Below are 21547 nucleotides of genomic sequence, written 5' to 3'. Positions count from 1 at the left end.
AGAATGTTTATCCATCGTAATCAAGTCACTCTGGCTCAAAACAACCCCATACTCTGTGTGAGCATCTGAACCCTCAGGGTCATTTTGACTGGGCTCTGAAAAAGTCCAGGTAGTCGCCCACTTATGATGCACGCGCTCCAGAGCACCCGTACTCCCAGCATGCACTGAGACAGACAGAGAGAGAGCGAGGGAGAGAGGGAGAGCACGTGTGTGAGAGAGGGTGTGTGTGTGTGAGAGAGTGTGTGTATATGAGAGAGTGTGTGCACATCTGTGTGTGTGTGAGAGAGAGGGAGAGAGAGAGAGAGAGCGAGAGAAATGAAGGGTGTGTGTATGATGGAGAGAGTGTGTGTGTGAGAGAGAGAGAGAGAGAAAGAGAGAGAGACACAGAGAGAGAGAGAGACAGAGAGAGAGACAGAGAAAGTGTGAGTCAGAGAGAGTGTGTATGAGAGAGAGTCAGTGTGTGTGTGTGTGTGTGTGTGTTGGGGGGGGGGCATGTATGAAAGAGAGTGTGGGCATGTCTGTGTGTGTGTGTGAGAGAGAGAGAGCCTGAGAGATGTTGTTTGTGTGTGTGTGTGTGTGCGCGCGAGTAAGTGACAGAGTGAGAGTGAGTGTGTGAGAGAATGTTTGGCATTTTCAGTGTTTTTATATTTAATGATATTTTATGTGTGTTTTTCTCTCTGACATGTTTATATTGTATTTGTAACAAAATAAAAACAAATAACAAAGAATTTAAAACTAAATGGACAAAAAAAATCTCTACAAAACTAATTAATAACTGTTTATTATTACAGTCATAGATTTCTGATACATTAAAAAAAAACTCTGTACTTTATACACACACATTTGTGTTTGTCTGTGTGTCTGTCTGTGTGTGTGAGTGTGAATAACTATATGGTATGTGAACACTTTGTGTGTGTGTTTGTGTGTGAAAAAGAGAGTTTGTGTGTGTGTTTGCATTTGTGTAAAAGTGTGCTTATTTATTTTATCTGACACAGAAACACTGAGTCATAAACTCTAAACCCTGCATAGAGGGGTTCAGTGAATGTGCAGTGGAATGTGTGTAAGTGTTGGAGTGTGTGTGTGTCAGAGGAGACGTTGTAGAAGGATACAGTTCCAGACAACCAGTCCAGATACACTCCTACTCTGTGTGTGTGTGAGGGGGGGGCAGGTATGTCAGTTTCCTGATTATTGTGCCGGGCAGTGTAACTGTTACCAAAGCACATCAGACTCCACGACTTTTCATTGTATCCAAACCTACAGTCATCACTCTCTCCTTTCCTCCTGATTCCTTTATATGTCACTGATATAGCAGCGCCATAATTTCCTCTCCACTCAGTCTCCCAGTAACAGCATCCAGTCAGACTCTCTCTACACATGACCTGAGGATACTTATCAAATCTCTCTGCATGATCAGGGAACGACTGTTTCTCTCTCACACGTGTCACCTTTCTGTTCCTCTCAGACAGAGAGAGGTGTGGGTTTGCTGTGTTTGGGTCCAGTGTAAGGTCACAGGCATCTACAGAGAAGAAGAGAAATTAGAGGAAAAATCATATCACACACTCCCTACTCTGTGTGTGTGTGTGTTTTATGGATAGTATTATATTATTGTATTAGTATTATATTATTAAATGTTATATTGTATTTGTTTTATAATAAATCTCAGGTCAGTTCTGTTGTTTGACCCTTTACCCAGTGTGTTTCTCTCTCATTACCTGAACCTGTTCCTGACCAGTTTCCCACTTTACCTGTTTTGTTCACTCATTTTCTGTCTTTCTTTTGTTCACAAACAATAAAATTACATACAAATTGTAAAAATGTAAATATAAAAATATAATAATATATTGTATCTCACATTATCTCTCTTTTTTTGTTTAATGTAATTAATAAAAAAGCTATATTTTTTAAGAACTTAGATAAATGCTCTCTTTTCCATAGGTGAACCAAACTCAGTATGTGTGTGTGTGTGTGTGTGTGTGCGAGTGTGCACTTACATTTTCTTAATCCTGGTTTGATCCTGGATTTTCCTCCATGGTCCACACTACAACAAAACACACAACAGACAGTGGATAAGTCTCAAACACACACACACTAGAGGCTGACATTTTTTTGGGACTCCACGGGTCACGGGATTAACGTGAGGTTCCCGTGGGATGGGAGTCAATTTCACTATTCATCATGTGACTTGCACCGGACAGAAAAAAAAGTCAATGGGAACGGGCGGGAGCAGAAATCATAATAACAATATATATAAAAATAGTTCTAATATGAATAAGCACTGTTTTCTTTATTTTGGACATAATGCTAATTGTTCTGTTGTCTTTTTTTATTCTTTTTTATTCTCTTTTGTTTGCTCTGGTGGCTGGTTGCTGGTTGGTAGTAGGCAACCTACTGACCAGCGGATGACTTGTGTGGACTGATGACGCATGGTGCAGGCATAAAAAAAATGTCATTGCCAACAATGGAGTCGGAGTCAGATTGGGGGAAGACAGCGTTGTAACGCAGAGTAATGGGCAATGATCCATTTATCACACTGACAGAGCTTTTTGGCAAGTCTAAAATGTTAGAGAAGTTCCTACAAGTCGAGAGTGTTAAAACTCCATATGCTATTTGTAAGGTAGTGTAGCGACCAAGCTAGCATCTGCACAGTAGCGAGTCCTTAGCAACGAGTCCCTAGCAACACAATGCAGAGACTGTACCCAGGGTTTATTACCTAGTATGTTTGCTAAATGTCTTCATGTTTTGTTATTCGCTCATTATAATGTTATTGTTGTTGTTGTAGCAGATACATTGTATTCAAAAGTGTTTTTGGGTTCATGCTTGTTATGTTTTCCCTCTTAGAATAAACTCATATTGATATAGCTACCCTTGTGGTGAAGTGTGTCTGTTTGTAAGAACTCAAATCATTACAGTAGTTATAAGATATCCCACTGTTCTCGGGGGACAAGTGGTCTTCAGAGACACATTTCTACACCAGGTGCAAAAATCATTTCTTTTGTGAAATGTGAGGTGGTCATGTCTGGACTAACTAACGTGATCACTCACAATATATAAGACCGTTTGCTGTTGTACAAGGACAAGATTTCATCAATGTTTAATCAACTAAAGACTACTCCCCATTCTTCCAATACTGGGCGGGACAGGAATTTGTTTTTTATTCTGTTGTGGGATTGGGACGGAACAGGAATAATTTTGTGGGAGTGTAATGGAACAGGAGTGTAATTCCACTGCTGTGTCACCCTCTAACACACACACACACACACACACACACACACACACACACTGTACTGACTTAAGTTGACAGTATTGATTCATCTGTGTTGAGAGACGCTTTACTCCTGAGTCTCCTGGGTGATTGTAGCTCAGATCCAGCTCTCTTGGGTTTGAGGGGTTTGAACTCAGAGCTGAAGCCAGAGAAGAACAGCCTTCCTCTGTCACTAAACAGCCAGACAACCTACAGAGAGAGAGAGAGAAAGAGAGAGAGAGACAGACAGAGAATATCAACTTGTCATCTGGTTTGTGAAATGTGATGCATTGTAAAGGTTCCACTGTCTGTTCAACTGATTTGTCATGGTAAGATGAAGTTGATTACAATATTTTCAGGTCCTGACAAATACTGACCTCAGTATCTCCAGTGTACAATGTGGATTCTTTAGTCCCACACAGAGAAACTTCACTCCTGAATCCTGAAGGTCATTGTTACTCAGGTCCAGTTCTCTCAGGGGACAGTTTACTGACTGTAGAACTAAGGCTACAGCTTTACAGGACTGTTCAGTGAGTTTACAGCCAGAAAGTCTGGAGAGAGAGAGAGAGAGAGAGAGAGAGAGAGAGAGAGAGAGAGAGAGAGAGAGAGAGAGAGAGAGAGAACAGTTTTATCTCACTGAGCTTTAGCTGAAGAGTCTTTCCATATGAAATCAAACTCCTGTTCAGAGTCAGAACATCTTCCTGTCCTACAGTAAACACTGTCACATCATCATTGTCTGCGGATAAAACAGGTTTAGTCTACTGCCACTGGAAACCCCTTAAGGTCCCATCTCATTTTCCTCAGAAGAGACTCAGTAGTGAGGCTACATGACAGCCCTGAGAGTGGAGTAACTTATAACGTCTAATACACACACAAGACTACAACAGGAAAGAAGCTGTCCTTTTGGTTATGACCACTGAAAAATCATCATTTAAACACAACACTGGGACAGGAAATACATCACTGACATTGATTTTACAACTTTTCATGAGTTTCAACAAAACACTTTAAAGGTGTGGAATATCAGGTGTTCAACTTATTTGCTATATTAAGATGAAGTTTATTTTAATATTTTCAGTTCCTGACTAATACTGACCTCAGTATCTCCAGTGTACAGTGTGGATTCTTCAGTCCCACACAGAGAAACTTCACTCCTGAATCCTGAAAGTCATTGTTACTCAGGTCCAGTTCTCTCAGGGGACAGTTTACTGACTGTAGAACTGAGGCTACAGCTTCACAGGACTGTTCAGTGAGTTTACAACCAGCAAGTCTGGAGAGAGGGAGACAGAGACAGACCAACCAGCTTTATCCCACTGAGCTTTAGCTGAACAAAATTTTCCATATGAGATCAAACTCCTGTTCAGAGTCAGAACATCTTCCTGTCCTACAGTAAACACTGTCACATCATCATTGTCTGCGGATAAAACAGGTTTAGTCTCCTGCCACTGGAAACCTCTTAAGGTCCCATCTCATTTTCCTCAGAAGAGACTCAGTAATGATGCTGTATGACAGCCCTGAGAGTGGAGTAACTGATAACGTCTAATACACACACAAGACTACAACAGGAAAGAAGCTGTCCTTTTGGTTATGATTGCTGCAAAATCATCATTTAAACACAAGACTAGGACAGGAAACACATCACTGACACTGATTTTACAGCTTATCATGAGTTTCATAAAAACATTTTAAAGGTGTGGAATATCAGGTTTTCTTTTAATGTTAAGATGAAGCTGATTTTAACATTTTCAGTTCCTGACTAATACTGACCTCAGTATCTCCAGTGTACAGTGTGGATTCTTCAGTCCCACACAGAGAAACTTCACTCCTGAATCCTGAAAGTCATTGTTACTCAGGTCCAGTTCTCTCAGGGAACAGTTTGCTAACTGTAGAACTGAGGCTACAGCTTCACAGGACTGTTCAGTGAGTTTACAGATAGAAAGTCTGGAGGGAGGGAGAGAGAGAGAGAGAGAGAGAGAGAGAGGGGAGAGAGAACAATAGCATTCACTCATTTAAGAATTAAAATTGTACTGATAATGATACTGAGTTTGACAAAAAAGGTGTGAAATATTGTGAAAACTACACTGAGAGAGTGAGGCTAACAGCGTGTGTAAATAACAGTATTCAGAAACTAAGTACAATGTCGTATTACAACTTTTTACGATTGCTTAATCAATTTTGAAAATGGCTCATTTTGTTAAAACACTACACACAATTTACACAATCACACAAACAAGTTGCAGAACATCTCAGATCTTTTGCAAAATGAAACATTTCCTTCAAAACTATACAGTAATTAATAAAACCCAACTTTGTCACCATATGGCACACACATGGTTCATATGATATAATTCTGTTGGAACCAGTTACACACTGCTGTGCTCAATCTAAAACACTTTCAACATTTCTACTTTTCTAATGATATAGTCTGGGTTTGATTTTTCTCAGAGATATTGTTAGAGTACAGCACATGAATATATTGACCAAATACAACACACAAGACCAGTATTGCACACTGATAAAAATATTTATTTCGCTCCACATTGAAAATCAGTCAATACATCCATACATTTCCAAAGGTTGCATTTTGCACTTAATATCAGAACAGAATATATTCTAAATAAAATATAGTACATACCATAAATGCAGAAAAAACATTTGTGGAGACAAAAAGGAAAGCATGAATCGAAAAACAATACAAAACAAACAAACAAAAAACCCTAAGCATCATCTCTTTGCCTAGCTGGATCTGGCCATAGCACTTCATCCACATCACAGGCTATGTCCTCTCTCGCAAAACAGTGAGGGAAGTGTCTACTTGAATGGCGAATTCATCCTTGCACAGACCCTGCAGCAATTTGGTCACAGGCCTCCTCCATGGCTTGAATGAGGGGTATCCTGACATAGGGCTGGATATTGTAAACCCTCCACTGCCATGCCGAAAAGGGTTCCTAAATGGGGTTATGGAAAGGAGAGTATGGTGGGAGGTTAAATGTTACGTGTCAGTCCAACTATTCCTCTCAAATTCCATCTCAGACGGACAATGTCAATGTCCTGTTCCATGTTTTTTTTTCTCTTTTCTTTAACAAATTCAGCCAGTCAGCTGGTTTGACAGTGTGTGCGGATCTTCTCAACACAGGTAAGTATGTTTGTTCAGCTGAACCAACGTTGTCTTGCAGTGATGCTGATGTTCTGATGTTACGTGGAATTCCTCAATCCCATACGCTAACCCTAGACATTCTCTTTCAGTCTGAGCATAGTGAGGCATACGTGACTGGCCTCCAATTGTCAGTGGATCTTTGGGTATCTTGGTGCATCTGTATGAGTCAGAGAAGGTGAGTACTGGCTCTGTAGTTAGGATGGTTTTCAGTCTCTCCCATTCTTGCAAGTGATTTGCAGTCCACTTGAACTTACTTGTATTACATAACAGCTCTCTCAGGTAAACCGTTTGTGAAGACAGTTTCAGTCTGAATTTTCCTATGTAATTGATCATTCTCATTACACGTAGTACAGACTTTTTGTCTGTGGGTCTGGGCATATTGAGGATTATCTGCCCCTTGTTAGCTTGTCACCAAAACATGCGATTTCTCTAATAGCAAACTGAAAGTTTGCTTAATTCAGCTGTAACCCATGTCACTGGATGCTGTGAAGCACTTTGATGAGTCATCGTGCCTCTCCAGTGTGGATCCCAATTGAGTAATATCATCTACCTAAATACATACACACCCCATAGCACAATGTCATCTACATAAACACACACACACCCCATAGCACAATGTCATCGACATAAACACACACACACACCCCATAGCACAATGTCATCTACATAAACGCACATACCATCTGTGCCCTCAGTAACATGCCCCATGGCACAATGAAATATCTCAGAAGTGGAGGAAATTTTGAATGGCAATACCTTAACCACCCAAATCCCCCCCCCCCCCCCCCCCCCCATCCAGACAGCGTGTTAAATGCACAGTACTTTGTGCTCTACTTTGTCTTGTTCCCTTGTAGGAATTTGATCATGTTTGCATTATGCATGATGTTTACATTTAAAATTTTTGGGTCCATGCACACATGGAGATCATCATTTGCTTTTTTGACACAGACTACTGAATTCACCCATTCTGAATTCACCCAGTCTCTTCCACTTTCTTTATCACTCCTAGAGATGCCATTCTGTCTAACTCTTGCTTTAGACGCTCTCTAAGTGGCTCTGAGACCCTCCTGGGAGCATGGACTACTGGCTGCATGTCGTCCTTCATTTGTATCTTATATGTGAAAGGTAGAGTACCAAACCCTCTAAAGCAGAGATCTTCAACAGGCGGCGGGAACCTCTAGGGGGTCCACCAAATTATTTGATCCCAACCCTTTTTTCTTCCAAAAATTAAAATATGTCAGAAAATACACATTAACTTAAATAAAGCCTATAATAAGCAAAGACAAATCTTCCTATTGTATACACCATTTCAGAGTACGTTTATACACGGCACTGTAGGCCACCCTACACATTATTGTTGGCCCAGTTTAATAAGCAACACAATTTTATACAATATGTAATAGGGGGTCCCTCCGTCATGTCTCTACCAGCCAAGGGGTTTTGGCCTGAAAAACGCTGAAGACCTCTCCTCTAAAGACATCTGGAAATCTCTGCTCAATTACATCTGCACTGTAACTCCGTTGATTGGAGCTGTTGATACAGTAAACACTTTTAACTAGGTCTAAGTACTCACAAGCTTCATTGCCCAAAAGTCAGTCATGCCCATCTGGCACCATAACAAACATAAGGTGATGTTCTCTCTTCTTTACTTTAACTCTGAGTCTGTATGTGCCCTTAGTTTCCATGTGTTGTCCACTGTAGGCCTTGAGCTGTACGGCCTTCCCGTGAATGTGAGGCTTTATTTTCACTCTTGCTAATCAAACTGGCATTTGTCCCAGTGTCCAGCTTGAGTGGAACTAAAGCTCCATTTATTTGTAATGGCATCATCCATTCATCCTTTTCAACACTGTTTACATTAGACTGTTCAGCATGCGTCTGTTCAAAGTGTAGGGGTTTCCAAGCCCGTAGACCATACTACCCATAATTCCCTGCTTGACCCCATGGGTAATCTGAACCCATCTTCTCAGCTTTCACTGTAACGGTATTGGATACAGCAATGGAGCCAGATACCAGACACAGTGATGACGCAATTTTCGCCATAAAACCGCAGAAAATTCCAAACTCTTTTCCTCTCCTCTCTTCAATTCTCCAGCTGTCTCTAGCAGCGGCTCGCTAGCAGCTGTTCGCTCTAGCAGCAGCTCGCTAGCAGCGGGTGTCTCTAGCGGGTGTTCCTGCCTGCATAGAGAGACTCCATTACTCCCTGGCATTGGATCTCTCTGGCAAGTGATCCTATCGGGATAAAGAGACACCGTTTCTCTGCCGAAGAAAAGAACAAAGAAACAACGAAATGAGATATTTGTACGGCCAAAGTTTTGATGTCCTTTCTCTCGCGCACTTTAACCGGCTAATTACACTGTAACGCACACAGTATTCGACGGAAGAAAAGGCAACCGGATCCCTTTTTATTTCTTAAAACGTCGACGACCTAAATCAAGAACCCTTCAAGATCATAGGACAAGCGACCGAGCCCCGAAGATCTTCAAGCGACAAGGAAAAGAACTTCTACCTGGACCTGCACATAGTAGTGCTCATCAGGCCACCAAAGACGCATCTTCAGTCGCCATGCAGTAAGGCTGGCATCTGGGCACACTTTAGTCTTAAGGTTATATTCAGTTAACGTGAAGGAAGTGTTGTTATTTGAATTCTTTTATGATTTAAATGTACACACTGTATTTCATGTATAATGCGGTTTTTAGCTTGTTATTTTCTTTTGGTTACAACTTATGAAGGATAGATCTGGCATGAGTTCTTTCTCTCTCTGACTCCCTTTTACCTGATTGCACACCTCCAACAGTGGGATTGCAGTGTGAATTAAGGGTTGGGTAGAGTTGTTGAGTTTAGGGCTTACTTGCTTGAGACTAGCTCTCAAGTCAGAGATTCTTTGTTCTATGTAGTACTGTATTTACATTACTTAACTCTCTTATCACAAATCAATATTTTGGACCTAGAAAGTGTTGAACTTCACGGGTAGTTGGTTCAGCATTAATTTCTTGCAGGTTGTCGTAAGCTAAAGTGATTTTTTTCTCATAGAAACCCCTGGAAGCACGATCCATTTAAACCAGGGGTCTCAAACTCCGGTCCTGGAAGGCCGGGGTCCTGCTGTTTTTCTTGTAGACCAACTAAATAGAATCTCTGATTGGCTGAAGAGTGTCCACACCTGTTTTCAAGGTGAAAATCAACAGGTAACTAAGAGGTGAAAACAAATATCAGCAGGACCCCGGCCCTCCAGGACTGGAGTTTGAGACCCCTGATTTAAACCCATTGACGCTGTGCGTCTCTGGGGTTCAATGGCACTTCAGAATACGCTTTGTTTTCAGTGCAACAAAGCTACACATTTATTAGACAATATGCTTTTAAAACATCACTTCTGGACACACAGCTTGGGAGTCAATGGGACTGGTGACAGCGATTTTTGCATTGAAATAAAACTGTGCACGTTTATTGGACAGTAGGCTTGATTTTGTGCCGCCCAGACACCGGGCTACCGTGTATGATGACTGGAGGAACTCTTTTAAACGTCATGGCAAAGAACATGACTGACAGTGTTTTAAAACCGGGATCGGCGGAATTCAAGCTCGATCTGTACGGAGTGTTGGCAGGTGAGGTCGTGAGACATAAGCTTCTGCTCATTTTCTCTGTTACTTGCTATACCGTTTCTATTTGTACGTACAGCGACACTTGCTATGAGGATTACGTCATGGGGTGCCATCCTGTTTTTTTTTTGTTGTGGGCATGTAAAGCTCTTTGAGACTTTAAATAGTGATATTGGGCTCTAAATAAACTTGAACTTGATGATACTGTTTGTTCCCTCTGGAGAGTGACTCTGCTCCTGACTGTTGGTGTTACTATTGTCATCAGACCAAGCTTTGATCTTTTTCATAAAGTCAAATAATGTGATTTAATGTGTTCATTTCATTACTGAATCATACACTACTGCAGTGTTAACTATGCGGATCAGTGACTGTGTAGCAGCAGCAGCTGGTGAGCTGGAAACAGGGGAAGCACAAACCTTACCATTGAATCATGAGGGGGGCGTGTCAAGATGGCAGACTGAGCGGTCTAGCTTTTTGCAGGCTCTATGACGAGAATTATAAAACACCTTCAAATGATCAAAGATCCCACAGTCAAACTATAAAAATACACGGCTGCCATCGTCCAGAAATACATTACTTTATTGTGTGAATCATGCCACGCTAGATATAAACGGAGATGGTCACTAAAACATCAGAGAAGAGGTGATTGGGATTCTGACCACAGTTGTTCCCCTCTCAGCTGAGCAACTGCGAAACATAGTGGATACACATACCACAGGCTGGGAGAGAAAACTAGAGCTGACAGACCAGGGCAGGTTATTCTACAGTTTTCTATAAGAACTGTTCGTAACCAGGTTTGGAGGATGTCAAAAAATGCCAGGATCTGCAACGAGATGAAAATCCGCTTCAGGGTGGACTTCTGCAAAGAGGATATTGGTACTTGTTTTTTTTGGGTTTTTTTTAATTCATGTAAGTAAAAAGGAATTCTATGTGGGGAAATAGGTAACATGGGTTTCAGAGTTAGTGCTCTGACTTTTATCAATATTTTTGTCAGAGTTTCTAAAAAAAACAGATAGAGGGCAGTGCAAATGAGGAAAGAGGGATCCATCCTTGCCACGGCCTAAGTAGTATCAATAGGAAATGGACTCTATCAGTGATCCCATTGTACATAGTAAGTTATTTGCTGTATGTTTTCCATGTCTAAAATAAGAAATCATGGATTCATCTAAGTGGTTCAGAGAAATTCAGTTTTACAAGGAGATGGGGGAGTACCATGACTCCACAAAGGGAAAAAGTTGGAAATGTGCAGTCAGGAAGGTAGCAAAGAACTTTCAAGTCTGAGGTAGTGAGAGGAAGAGCATTGCACAGATAGCTAAGTGCATTAATGTTAGTGAAAGTTTTCATCTGACAGTTATTTAAGGTGCCACACAAGTTTACACTTACTGTATTTATGTTAATGTTATTTAATTAGTTTTCCTATTCCCAGACAGTTTGTTGTACTGTGTTGGGACACGGTACTGAAAATTGGCTTGTTGTGATGGACATTGCGCGAAAAACACGGGTACTTCATGAATGCCATGATGGCCCAGGTACAGGAGGACATCTGGGCATCAATTATACAATGAAAAAAAATATGCTCAGTATACTGCTGGACCACCATTACCAAGGAAACCATCCAATTGGTGAGTAAGTTTTACTAATGATAGCAATGCAGACACAGAATGTACCTATGGACATCCAAATTTATAATTTCATGAAATATGTCTTTGATCATATACAGATTGCCAGTTGTCCTCAGAGTCAGTTGAACCAAATTATGGTCTGTTGTTTCTCATGAGGATTTTCTTAGAAATCCACAAAATGCACTCCACATTATGCCATGTTCCACGGTGATCCAAAAATTCCAGAGGTGCTTAACTCAAGAACTGATTTCATCTGCCCGGCAATGATGTTTTCAAACCACTACAGTTAGGTGAATTATCATTATTTGTACAAATAAGTTGTTCAATGATAGTATTCAGAAATCTTTTTTTTTTCTATTCAGTACTTTTGCATTAAGCATTATTCTATCTGACTAAACAATTTACATCCTGTCCTATTTATTCCCATCTTCTTTTTCCACAGTAGGTTATGGGAGACCAATATGAGACCTATTGGGATGTTGACAGTTTTGTTTTGTTGTTTTATAAAGCATTAGTTTTTGTGTGTTTTGTTCTCTCTCTCTCTCTCTCTTACACTTTCACTCTTTCTCTGCTCCCATGACATATATTTATGTATGTTCATATATGTATATACTTTGCGTATGTTTTGACATTTCTGATATATTGTGTTTGTTCTTTTGTGTGCATTCCAATGTTTTGATACAAGTCTGGTAACCTCATTAAAAACAACACATATCAAACATCAAAACTCCCGGTGTGAAGTGTAGTATTTCAAGACTATAACGTTAGAAAATGTCACGTTGTTGTGAAACCCTGTCTATGCATTTAGGACTAAGTCACTGATTAGGATCTTCAGCACAACTTCACTGAGGGCATCAAATAATGTGAAAGGACAATGCTGTGACAAAATCCCCCAGGTGCATAAGTGCAACAAAATGTCCATTCTGGTAGAACCATGCAGATGGCCTGGTGAGACAACCTCGTCTCCTACCATGCAGACTTCAGCCATTCAGGGATCAGCGTCGCCGGTTTACTAATTATCGGCCTGTCTATTCATCATCAGTTTTCACCTTGTTATCCATTGATTACCCTCTCTACAAAACCCCCACTTATTCTTAGGTTCCTCAAGAGGTCTACACTTTCCGAGTGAACTCTGAGCCTGTTATTTTGCCAGATCTAGATACCCTGTGTTTCTCGTCATCTTGTTGGAATATCTGTTTGTTAACCATGCCTGTCTCCGTGCTCCTGAGTGTTTCTTGGTCCTGTTTTCTATTCAGACCTGTTGTTACTCTGCTGGCATTTATTAAACTACCCTGTGGTTTACGACTGAAGAGGAGAGGAAGTGTCTACCTGTGCCCACTTCATCAGCCTCTTCCAAGCTGTTTGACCATCCTGAAGAAGGGAAGGAGACTGGTGAACGATTGGTCCATATCACCAAGGGCACCTGGTCAGCTGCTGTTGTTTTACATCACCACAGCCACCAGTGGTTGAAATGGGCCAGTGCTGTCTTTCATCTACCGGTGGGGACTTAAAGGAGATCTCCAAATAGAGCTGGCATGTCATGGTAAAAATCCCAGCCTGGACTCTCTCATTGCCCTCTCCATTTGCCTGGACTGGCAGCTGCAAGAACATCATTGTCCTTTACAGGTCACCTAGTTGCCTGTTCCTTCATGTCCAGACCCCAGCTGGAAGCCGTGGAAGTAGGCTTGATGTGCTTGACTATCAGTGAGTGCTGTTGCCAGATCGAGCAGAGTTTGTGCCCCTACTGTGGAGACCATGGTCACTTGGTGTCGAGTTCCTCAGTCAGACCCGCTCGCCCTTGTGGTGAGACGAGAGATCCGCTTGCCCAGAACATGACCCCCAATACAAGGTAACTGCTTCCTCTTTCACAATGTCTGCCAAACTATTTCTAATTCCTGTGACGGTGCACTCTGGTGATTCTTCCTCTTCTCCTCTTACAATCCTTTTAAACTCGGGGGCAGCTGGAAATTTCATCTGTCTTTCCATGGTTCGGACTTCCCCTTAGTCATCGACCCTTCCCTGTCTCCGTCCATTCCCTGGATGGCTGTCCTCTGGGCAGTGGAATGATCATCCACACCACCAACCTGGTTACACTCACCGTTGGGGCTCTCCATCAGGAGGACCTCACACTCCTGGTTCTCCCGTCGTCCACCAAACCACTCTTCCTTTTTTGTGGAGAAGTAGGACAAGGGTCTTCATCCCTGCAACAACTACAGAGGACTCAATTCCATCAAGGCTGATGCCCTGTCGTTGATCACCGCACTCATTCCTTGGAACATTGAGGAAGACACCCGAAGGGGCCTTGCAAGTGAACCTACACCACCAAATGACCTAGGGAGGTTTCTTTGGAGTTACTGCCACCGTCGACAACACAATTGGTCGCAGTTTCTAACCTGGGCAGAATATGCTCAAAATTCTGTGTGCCACTCCTCCACTGGGCTGACTCCCTTCCAATGCATGCTCAGATATCAACCCCCCTTGTGCCCTTGTAATCTGAACCAGAATGAGGCTCTTGCGGTGGATGACTGGTTTCGGCGGGCGGACAGGTAATGGCAAATGGCCCATGTTCATCTTCAAAGAGCCAACCGCTGACAGAAGATGCAGGCCGATCGCCACCGCAGAGAATCACCAGTATTCCATCCTGTGAACTTTGAGCCTGTTATTTTGCCAAATCTATATATCCTGTGTTTGTCGTCATTTTGTTGGAATCTCTGTTTGTTTATCCTGCCCGTCTCTGTGCTCCTGAGAGTTTTCGGAGGCTGTTTAAGTTTTCGGAGAGTTTTCGGAGGCTGTTTTGCATTTCGAGCTGTTGTTACTCTGCCAGCATTTACTAAACTACCCTAATTTCTCCGAACTTGTGCCCCGTTCCTGAGTGTACTCCTGACACCTGGTTCATTTCCTTCCAGAACAAATCTGATTCCTCATATTAGGATTTATAATTAATTATTTATTCCTGAAGTACAACAGTGTACTGATCATATTATACTTTTAACATCTGTGTTCCAAACCTCATAAGACTTCAGTTGTAAGAAAATGATTGAAAGCATGTTTTTTTTTTTTTTGTCCTGCCATCAAGCTGTGTACAGAAATTATGTAGCATGTTTTTGATGGCCTGCGATATTTAAACATAGAAGTGACACAAAGTGGGAGAATCAATTAATTAAGATATAGGTAGGTAAATAAATCATGTTATGAGTCTACAGGTTAAACAAAAGATCTCTGAAATGAATATCTGACCCCCAAGCAACACATGATACCTAGTTGCTAGTGAGCCACACTACAAATTTGAGACAATAATTTTGCTCACAAAGATGTTTAATATACATCTCATATTATTGTGTCACCTACAATCAATTTATTGATCCAAGGTATATGGGTAAGGAATCGCTTATCTCTATTAGCAGGCTTGGTTAGAAAAACGTATTGTAAAGGGATTAGATACACCACAAAATTGGAATTTCATTCCTGCATTTCATCTTTGACTTTTTTAATGTATGTTGCATCTTTAACAGCTGTTTCACAGTTTGGTGGCTCCGAACATGATAGTTTACATTAGTATCTGTCAACACAATTTGACACATTTCCGTTGACAAGGATCCACATAATGCTACCATTCCAGATCTCATGCCATTACAGACTTCATATGACACTGTGTGAGCAACAACAAGTGACAAAGAAGCCAGAAGTCATTCATTTCAAATGGTCACTAGGCTACACTGAGTGACATGCCGCGACCAGTCACCAGGCGACAAAGTTGCCGTGACTTGCAAGACAAAAAAAGTTGAGCAAAGTTTAACTTTATGCAAGTGAGCAGTGATAGCAACAGCGAATCAGGCAGTTCCTTACTGCCTGTTTTACAGCTTAGATATTTTCTGCCTCTCTGAAAACTCTCTGATCCTGTCTTCTGTCTCACGCTGGGACACAGCAAGACAGCACAGCAAGATTACAGCAAAGTAGTCAGCGTAACAAGAGATCATTTAAATCCAGAAAACACAGAAATGTTTTGAGAGCATGCTAATTTTTAGACCTCAGAGCAGAAAATGTAACAGTTTAGGGTTTTTTAAGGACTCATGCACACACTGATTCAGAATCACTGGGAATACCATTATTCTGCCTCTTCACAGCTATTATTTGCCGTAGTTAGCTACTTATCAAAAAAAAGTTAAAAATTCTTTCACTGATACACAGACAAATGGAGGTATTCATATGGTAAACTTCATTTCAGGTAAACAAAGATGATTTTGTAAGTGATATATGCATTAATATGCAATCTGAGTTGATCTGACCATCTGTTCTTAAATGAAGCCAGACCGATTGTTTATGTGTTTGGATTATTGAGTAACACTGACCTCAGTATCTCCAGATTACGGCGTGGATTCTTTAATCCCGAACAAAGCTGTTTCACTCCTGAATCCTGAAGGTCATTGTTACTCAGGTCCAGTTTTCTCAGGGGACAGTTTACTGACTGTAGAACTGAGGCTACAGCTTCACAGGACTGTTCAGTGAGTTTACAGCTATCAAGGCTGGAGAGCAGGACAAACAGAGAAGGAGAGTCAGAGCCACACACACACACACACACACACACACACACACACACACACAGAGGGAGAGAAACTGAGAGAATCAGAGAGTGGATCTACTGAGAGAGAAACGATTACAGTTCATGAAAAAATCCTCAGAAGTGTGCATGATGTAAGCTGCATAAAAAAATAAGAAGATTGTATTTCCTTGATCAAATAACAGGTGTGAGAAATTACATTTACATTTATTCATTTTGCCAAAGAGACTTCCAATACAGGCAGAGAACAAAATCAACCAAACAAATGACACTGTGCAATGCACAAAATGAAAGGACAACTGAAGTTGTCTATTGTTGTAGTAGCAAATCTTATATAAGACATAATGTAGTCCCAGTCTGCATTTTATTGATCAGTGCATGAGACTAGGGAGCAGTAGGAAAGTCCATTAAGCCAAACTAACTTCACTCAGTACTGGTGATGTAACACTGAGGTCACTCTAAACAAACTACAAAATAATCCTGTGAATGGCCAAGTTTTAAGTTAATTTCTCTCTAAAAAACATTAACCCTTTAAAATGACATGTTCCTCTGTCTGCTAGTTAATCTATTACCAGTCTATTTTTTTAAATAATCAGTGCAAGTATGTGTAACGGCTTCGGCTGTGTTCCTGGTTGTCTTTCCCCTTATGTTTCTCGTGTTTCCCTCTCCCTTGTGTCTTCTGTGCTTCCCCTGCTGTGTATCTGCATGAGTGTGTGTGTGTGTTTGTGTGTGGGTGTGGCGCTTCCAGTTCCCGATTGGCAGCACACCTGCTCTCCATCTATTCATCACTGTTGCTGCATTTATACCCCGGTTCTCCTAACACTCATCGCCAGTTCATTGCCTCTGTTCGTTGGGTAGAGTTGTCGTTTGGCCATTTTGAATTGTGTATTCGAATTTAATTCTTTGATTTGCCAGTTGTTCTAATATTTGTCTCCAGCATTCAGGTTTTCTCTCTGTGCTGCCTGCCTTCCTTGCCTGCCTCTCACCAGCCACACACCTGTCTTCCTTGCCTGCCTCTCACCAGTCATTCCCGACTACCAATACGCTCCGCGCCCTAACTCAGCCTCCTGTCACCACTCCATCATCCCCATTTCATCTGCTGCAATCTCTGTGTGCTCTCAACTGGCTATCACATTTCCATTATCTCAGTAAACCCTCGTCAAAACTTCACTTTCTGTGTTTGGGTTAAATCCATTAATCGCATTATAATTTACATACAAAATTTTTTTATCCTCCATTTTCATATGTTCTCTCTCTAAAACTTGTTCTTAATGCCAACATTTTGTAAAAACTTTCTAACTCATAAGCCTCTATGTGGATACTAACAGATAAGCTATAGAGCACAGTGGAAAGGACATAGGCAAATATGATTCAGAAGACAATAAGTTGCAAAGACACATCAATTTTATAATAAATAAAATAAAGAAAAAAGAGGGAAAGGAGAGAGAAAAAGTAGTCTGTCTGCCATTGTTTTGTTTCACAAATTATCTTCCATATTTCCCATTGTTTAACTATCCTTAACTGAAAAACTTGCACATGGCGACTAACAGATTTCTCATTTGTTACATAAGCAGGCAAATCCTTGCCCTCTTATGAAATCCTGCCAGTCCTTCTCTCTGGAAGGAAACAAGTGAGCAAGTTCTGCCACCGGAAATCAGAGTACATGTTATTAAATAAAATAACTTCACCACTGAACTCTTATACTTACAGAGCCCGTTTGGTGTTTTTCAGTACTGGTAGAAGCCTCTTCAGCCCTTCACCTGAACCTCTGTATTTCTTCAGTTCAAACTTTTCTTGAGTCTCCTCTGATATCAGCAGGACGAAGACCAGAGCTGACCACTGAGCAGATGACAGTTTCTCTGTTGAGAGACGTCCTGAGCCCAAGTAATTCTGAATTTCATCCAGAAGGGAGTCATCCCTCAGTTCCTTCAGACAGTAGAGGAGATTGATGCTCCTCTCTGATGAGATGTTCTTGTTGAGTGTCTTCTTGATGTAGTCGACTGTTTTCTCCACACTCTCAGCTCTGATCACTGTTTGTGGCAGTAGTTCTTTCAGTAGTCTCTGATTGGACTCCAGTGAGAGGCCAAGAAGGAAGCGGAGGAAAAGGTCCAGGTGACCATTCTCACTCTCCAAGGCCTTGTCTATAGCAGATTCATAGAAAGCTTCTGTGCTCCTAAACAGCCATTTAAACTTGTTTGCAGCTGTGTTTGGATAAAGTGGATTCTTTCTCTTATTATGATGTGAGAGAAACACATAGGCCGCAGCAAGAAATTCTTGAACACTCAGATGCACAAAGCTGAACACCATCCTCTCAGAGAATCCCTGCTCTTGACTGAATATCTGTGTGCAAACTCCTGAGTACACTGAACCCTCACTGACATCAATGCCACACTCTCTCAGGTCTTCCTCATAGAATATCAGATTCCCCATCTCCAGCTGAAGGAAGGCCAACTTTCCAAGCTTCAGAATGATGGGTTTAGCTTCATATTTCTCGTTGATTTGTTTTGTTTGGAATAGTAGAAACTGTGTGTACATCCTAGTCAGAGTCGTGGGGAGTTCTTCACTTGTGTCTGTGGCTAGCATTGGCTGAAGCACAGTGGCTGATATCCAACAGAAGACTGGTATGCGACACATGATGTGGAGGCTCCTTGATTTCTTTATGTGCGAGATCATATTTTTGGTCATTTCCTGATTGTCATCGTTGTACTTTCTAAAGTACTCTTCCTTTTGTTGATCACTGAATCCTCGTACCTCACTCACCTGGTCAATGTATTCTCGAGGGATCTGATGGGCTGCTGCTGGTCTGGAGGTTATCCAGATGAGAGCAGAGGGAAGCAGATTTGCCTTGATTAGGTTTGTTATTAGTGCACCAACTGATGTTTTCTGATCAATCTTTTCTTCTTTCTCTTCCTCTTCTACTTCCTCAGTAATGTCATTGAATCCAAGAGGAAAGCGACTTTCATCAAGTCCATCAAAAATGAACATGGCCTTGCCATCGCCATCTGGAAGACACTTCAATTCAGCAGAGCCAGGAAGACATTTATGAAGCAACTCTATCAGTCTGTATTTTTTATCTTTCCTCAAATTCAGCTCTCGAAAGGGGAGAGGAAAAATTAAATCTATGTCCTGGTTGGTCTTTCCCTCTGCCCAGTCCAGTATGAATTTGTTCACTGAGACAGTTTTGCCCACTCCAGCAATACCCATAGTCAGCACTTTTCTGTTTCTTCGACTTGGATCAGATGGGACTTTGAAAATGTCACTGCATGTGATTGTTTTCTCTGAGGTAAATCTCCTAGTTGATGCCTCAGCCTGCATAATCTCATGTTCATGAATGACTCCTCCAGTCTCATCCTCCACTATGTAGAGATCAGTGAAGACATCATTCAGGAACTTTCTATGGCCTCTTACCGATGTTCCATCCAAAATGCGCTCATATTTCTGTTTTAAACTGGACTTCATTTTGATTCTTACAGCTTCATAATCTGATATAACTGAGTGAAAGGAAATGCAAAGTTTCAGATTTCAAAATCAGAATACACTGGCTTGATAAATATACATGTCTTCAAAGCATATAGTCACGTTTACATTAGAGTGTAGTGTTGAGATTGGCAAATAAATTCAACCTTTCCTTGGTTACATACAACCAGTGCTTGAATGTGTGACCCAAAGACTAAATTGGAATAATCTCCCTGTATCTGCATTTGAGGAGAGCATGTGATCCTGAACAAAAACTGAGTTTTGCAATGACAAGTCAGTTCATAGCTGTCAAAATGCAATGTCTTTTGTCTGAGTTAAATGAACCAAACCTTCATTCTGAGCTGAGATGTTTGTGGGGGATGAAGTGGACTCAGCTGGAGTGACTGCACTGTTTTGAGTAGGCCCTTCTTCAGATTTCAGTCTCACATTGAGGCAAAAAGGTTCTTACAGAAAGAGGAAGAGAGAAAGAGAGAAACTGTGAATCATGTCATCATGATTACCAGACCTTTTTTTTCAGTCTCACATATACAATTACAATATGTTTGTTTCAAATGTGTATGTATAGATAATTCAAATGAATATGGTGTAAAAAGCTACTGATTGTACATGACACACATAACAAATACATTAACAAATGAAAAAGAGACACAGGTTCAATTTCAGCAACCACTCAGTTTTCCTCCAGTTACTCATCTGGGCCCCTGTGGTACCGTGTTGCACCCAGGCAACATAGCCTACTTTAGCTTGTTTAAACAAAATGAGACATCCCTTTCGTTAGTCAAATGTACATCAGAGGTGGAAACCCAAATACTAACCACTGAAAATGCAAAATAATGGTCACATGCCCCACATGTGGCTATTTGCCTCCTCTATCGGTACATGTGCGCATGTCATACAGGGCCATATTTTCTCTCACAGAAAGGGCATTTTCACTAATTTTCCACCAGGTAATCGTTTACAAAAAAATTAAGTGATCTTCGTTGGTAAGCAAAGATGTATTTTCAAAAACTTCACATGACATATTAATGTAGTAATGCAAAAAACTGCATGCGGACCTGAAGCAACATTGCATCATAATGGATTCACATAAGGCCAAACCAGGCATACTATGTACACTAAGTACAGTAAGCACGGTATATTACATTTGTAAAGAACAGAGTTAGAATTAGCATCTAAATGTATTTGCCATGAATAAGATTTTGCAATGCATACATAAGAATATGTAATCCACATATTAATAATATACAATTATATTAGATATATAATTATATATATATGTGTGTGTGTGTGTATGTGTGTGTGTGTATGAAATCGGTAATGCATTAAAAAACAGATAAATCTATTTGGTCAAGTGTTTGGTTAAAGAAATTGATGTTTAAAATAAATATGTTTCCTTTTTTACATAAAAATATCAGTTGTTTCATTTTAATTTTTCATTTTTGCACTTTCATGTTTCATTTCATTTTGAAGCCTCGTGCTCCATCTCCATCAATGATACCTGAATATATAGCCACCTTGTTCAAAAACTATTTTATGCATTTGCTTTAATCTCAGAAGGTAACACCTTAACCTTGACAACCCTAGCATAAACATTTGTGTTTTAAATTTCATGTGAGCTGTGTTACCTTCCCTGAGTTTACTCTCTAACTTCTCAGCCAGGTTATTCTGCTCCATCCTCCTCAGGATGAGCAGTGTGATGTCCACAGCACCTCTTGGTTTGTATCTTTCCACCATCTTATCCACCGTGTCCTGTACATCAGCATTCTCCAGTTGAGACTTTGGGATGTGAGAGAAACCCTCCATTCCTTTCTCTGTTTGCAAGAACCACTGAAACCTCTTCAGTTGTGCTCTCTCCAGCTCTTCCAGAGTTTCCAGCAGGATCTGTGGAACAGCTGGCAT

The 21547-nt window shown here is 40.9% G+C and overlaps 1 protein-coding gene across 1 annotated transcript; it reads right to left on the bottom strand.

Annotated features, from left to right (window-relative positions):
- Positions 1-977: 977 nt before the first annotated feature.
- LOC115821170 (NACHT, LRR and PYD domains-containing protein 3-like) lies at positions 978-21547 on the bottom strand. Its single transcript, XM_030784932.1, has 9 exons — positions 21240-21547; positions 20464-20465; positions 17880-19653; positions 5009-5182; positions 4338-4511; positions 3619-3792; positions 3281-3451; positions 1992-2038; positions 978-1516 (listed from the first exon to the last, which is right to left on the bottom strand). Exons 1-9 carry the CDS (start codon positions 21545-21547, stop codon positions 978-980), a joined length of 3363 nt encoding a protein of 1120 aa, XP_030640792.1.

This window comes from Chanos chanos, chromosome 9 (genome assembly GCF_902362185.1).
Source record: "Chanos chanos chromosome 9, fChaCha1.1, whole genome shotgun sequence".
In the NCBI taxonomy this organism is placed as follows: Eukaryota; Metazoa; Chordata; class Actinopteri; order Gonorynchiformes; family Chanidae; genus Chanos; species Chanos chanos.
Note: the sequence above shows the minus strand (reverse complement) of the source record. Positions and strands in the feature narration are given on the sequence as shown.

What these genes read in the sequence shown, in the direction of transcription:
- LOC115821170 (XM_030784932.1), bottom strand. Translation starts at nt 21,547, where the DNA reads ATGCCAGCTGTTCCACAGATCCTGCTGGAAACTCTGGAAGAGCTGGAG. An exon ending in TGTCAACTTAAGTCAGTACA is followed by an intron (nt 2,039 to 3,280) that starts GTGTGTGTGTGT and finishes GTTTTGTTGTAG; the next exon opens with TGTGGACCATGGAGGAAAAT. An exon ending in CAAACCAGGATTAAGAAAAT is followed by an intron (nt 1,517 to 1,991) that starts GTAAGTGCACAC and finishes TCTTCTCTGTAG; the next exon opens with ATGCCTGTGACCTTACACTG.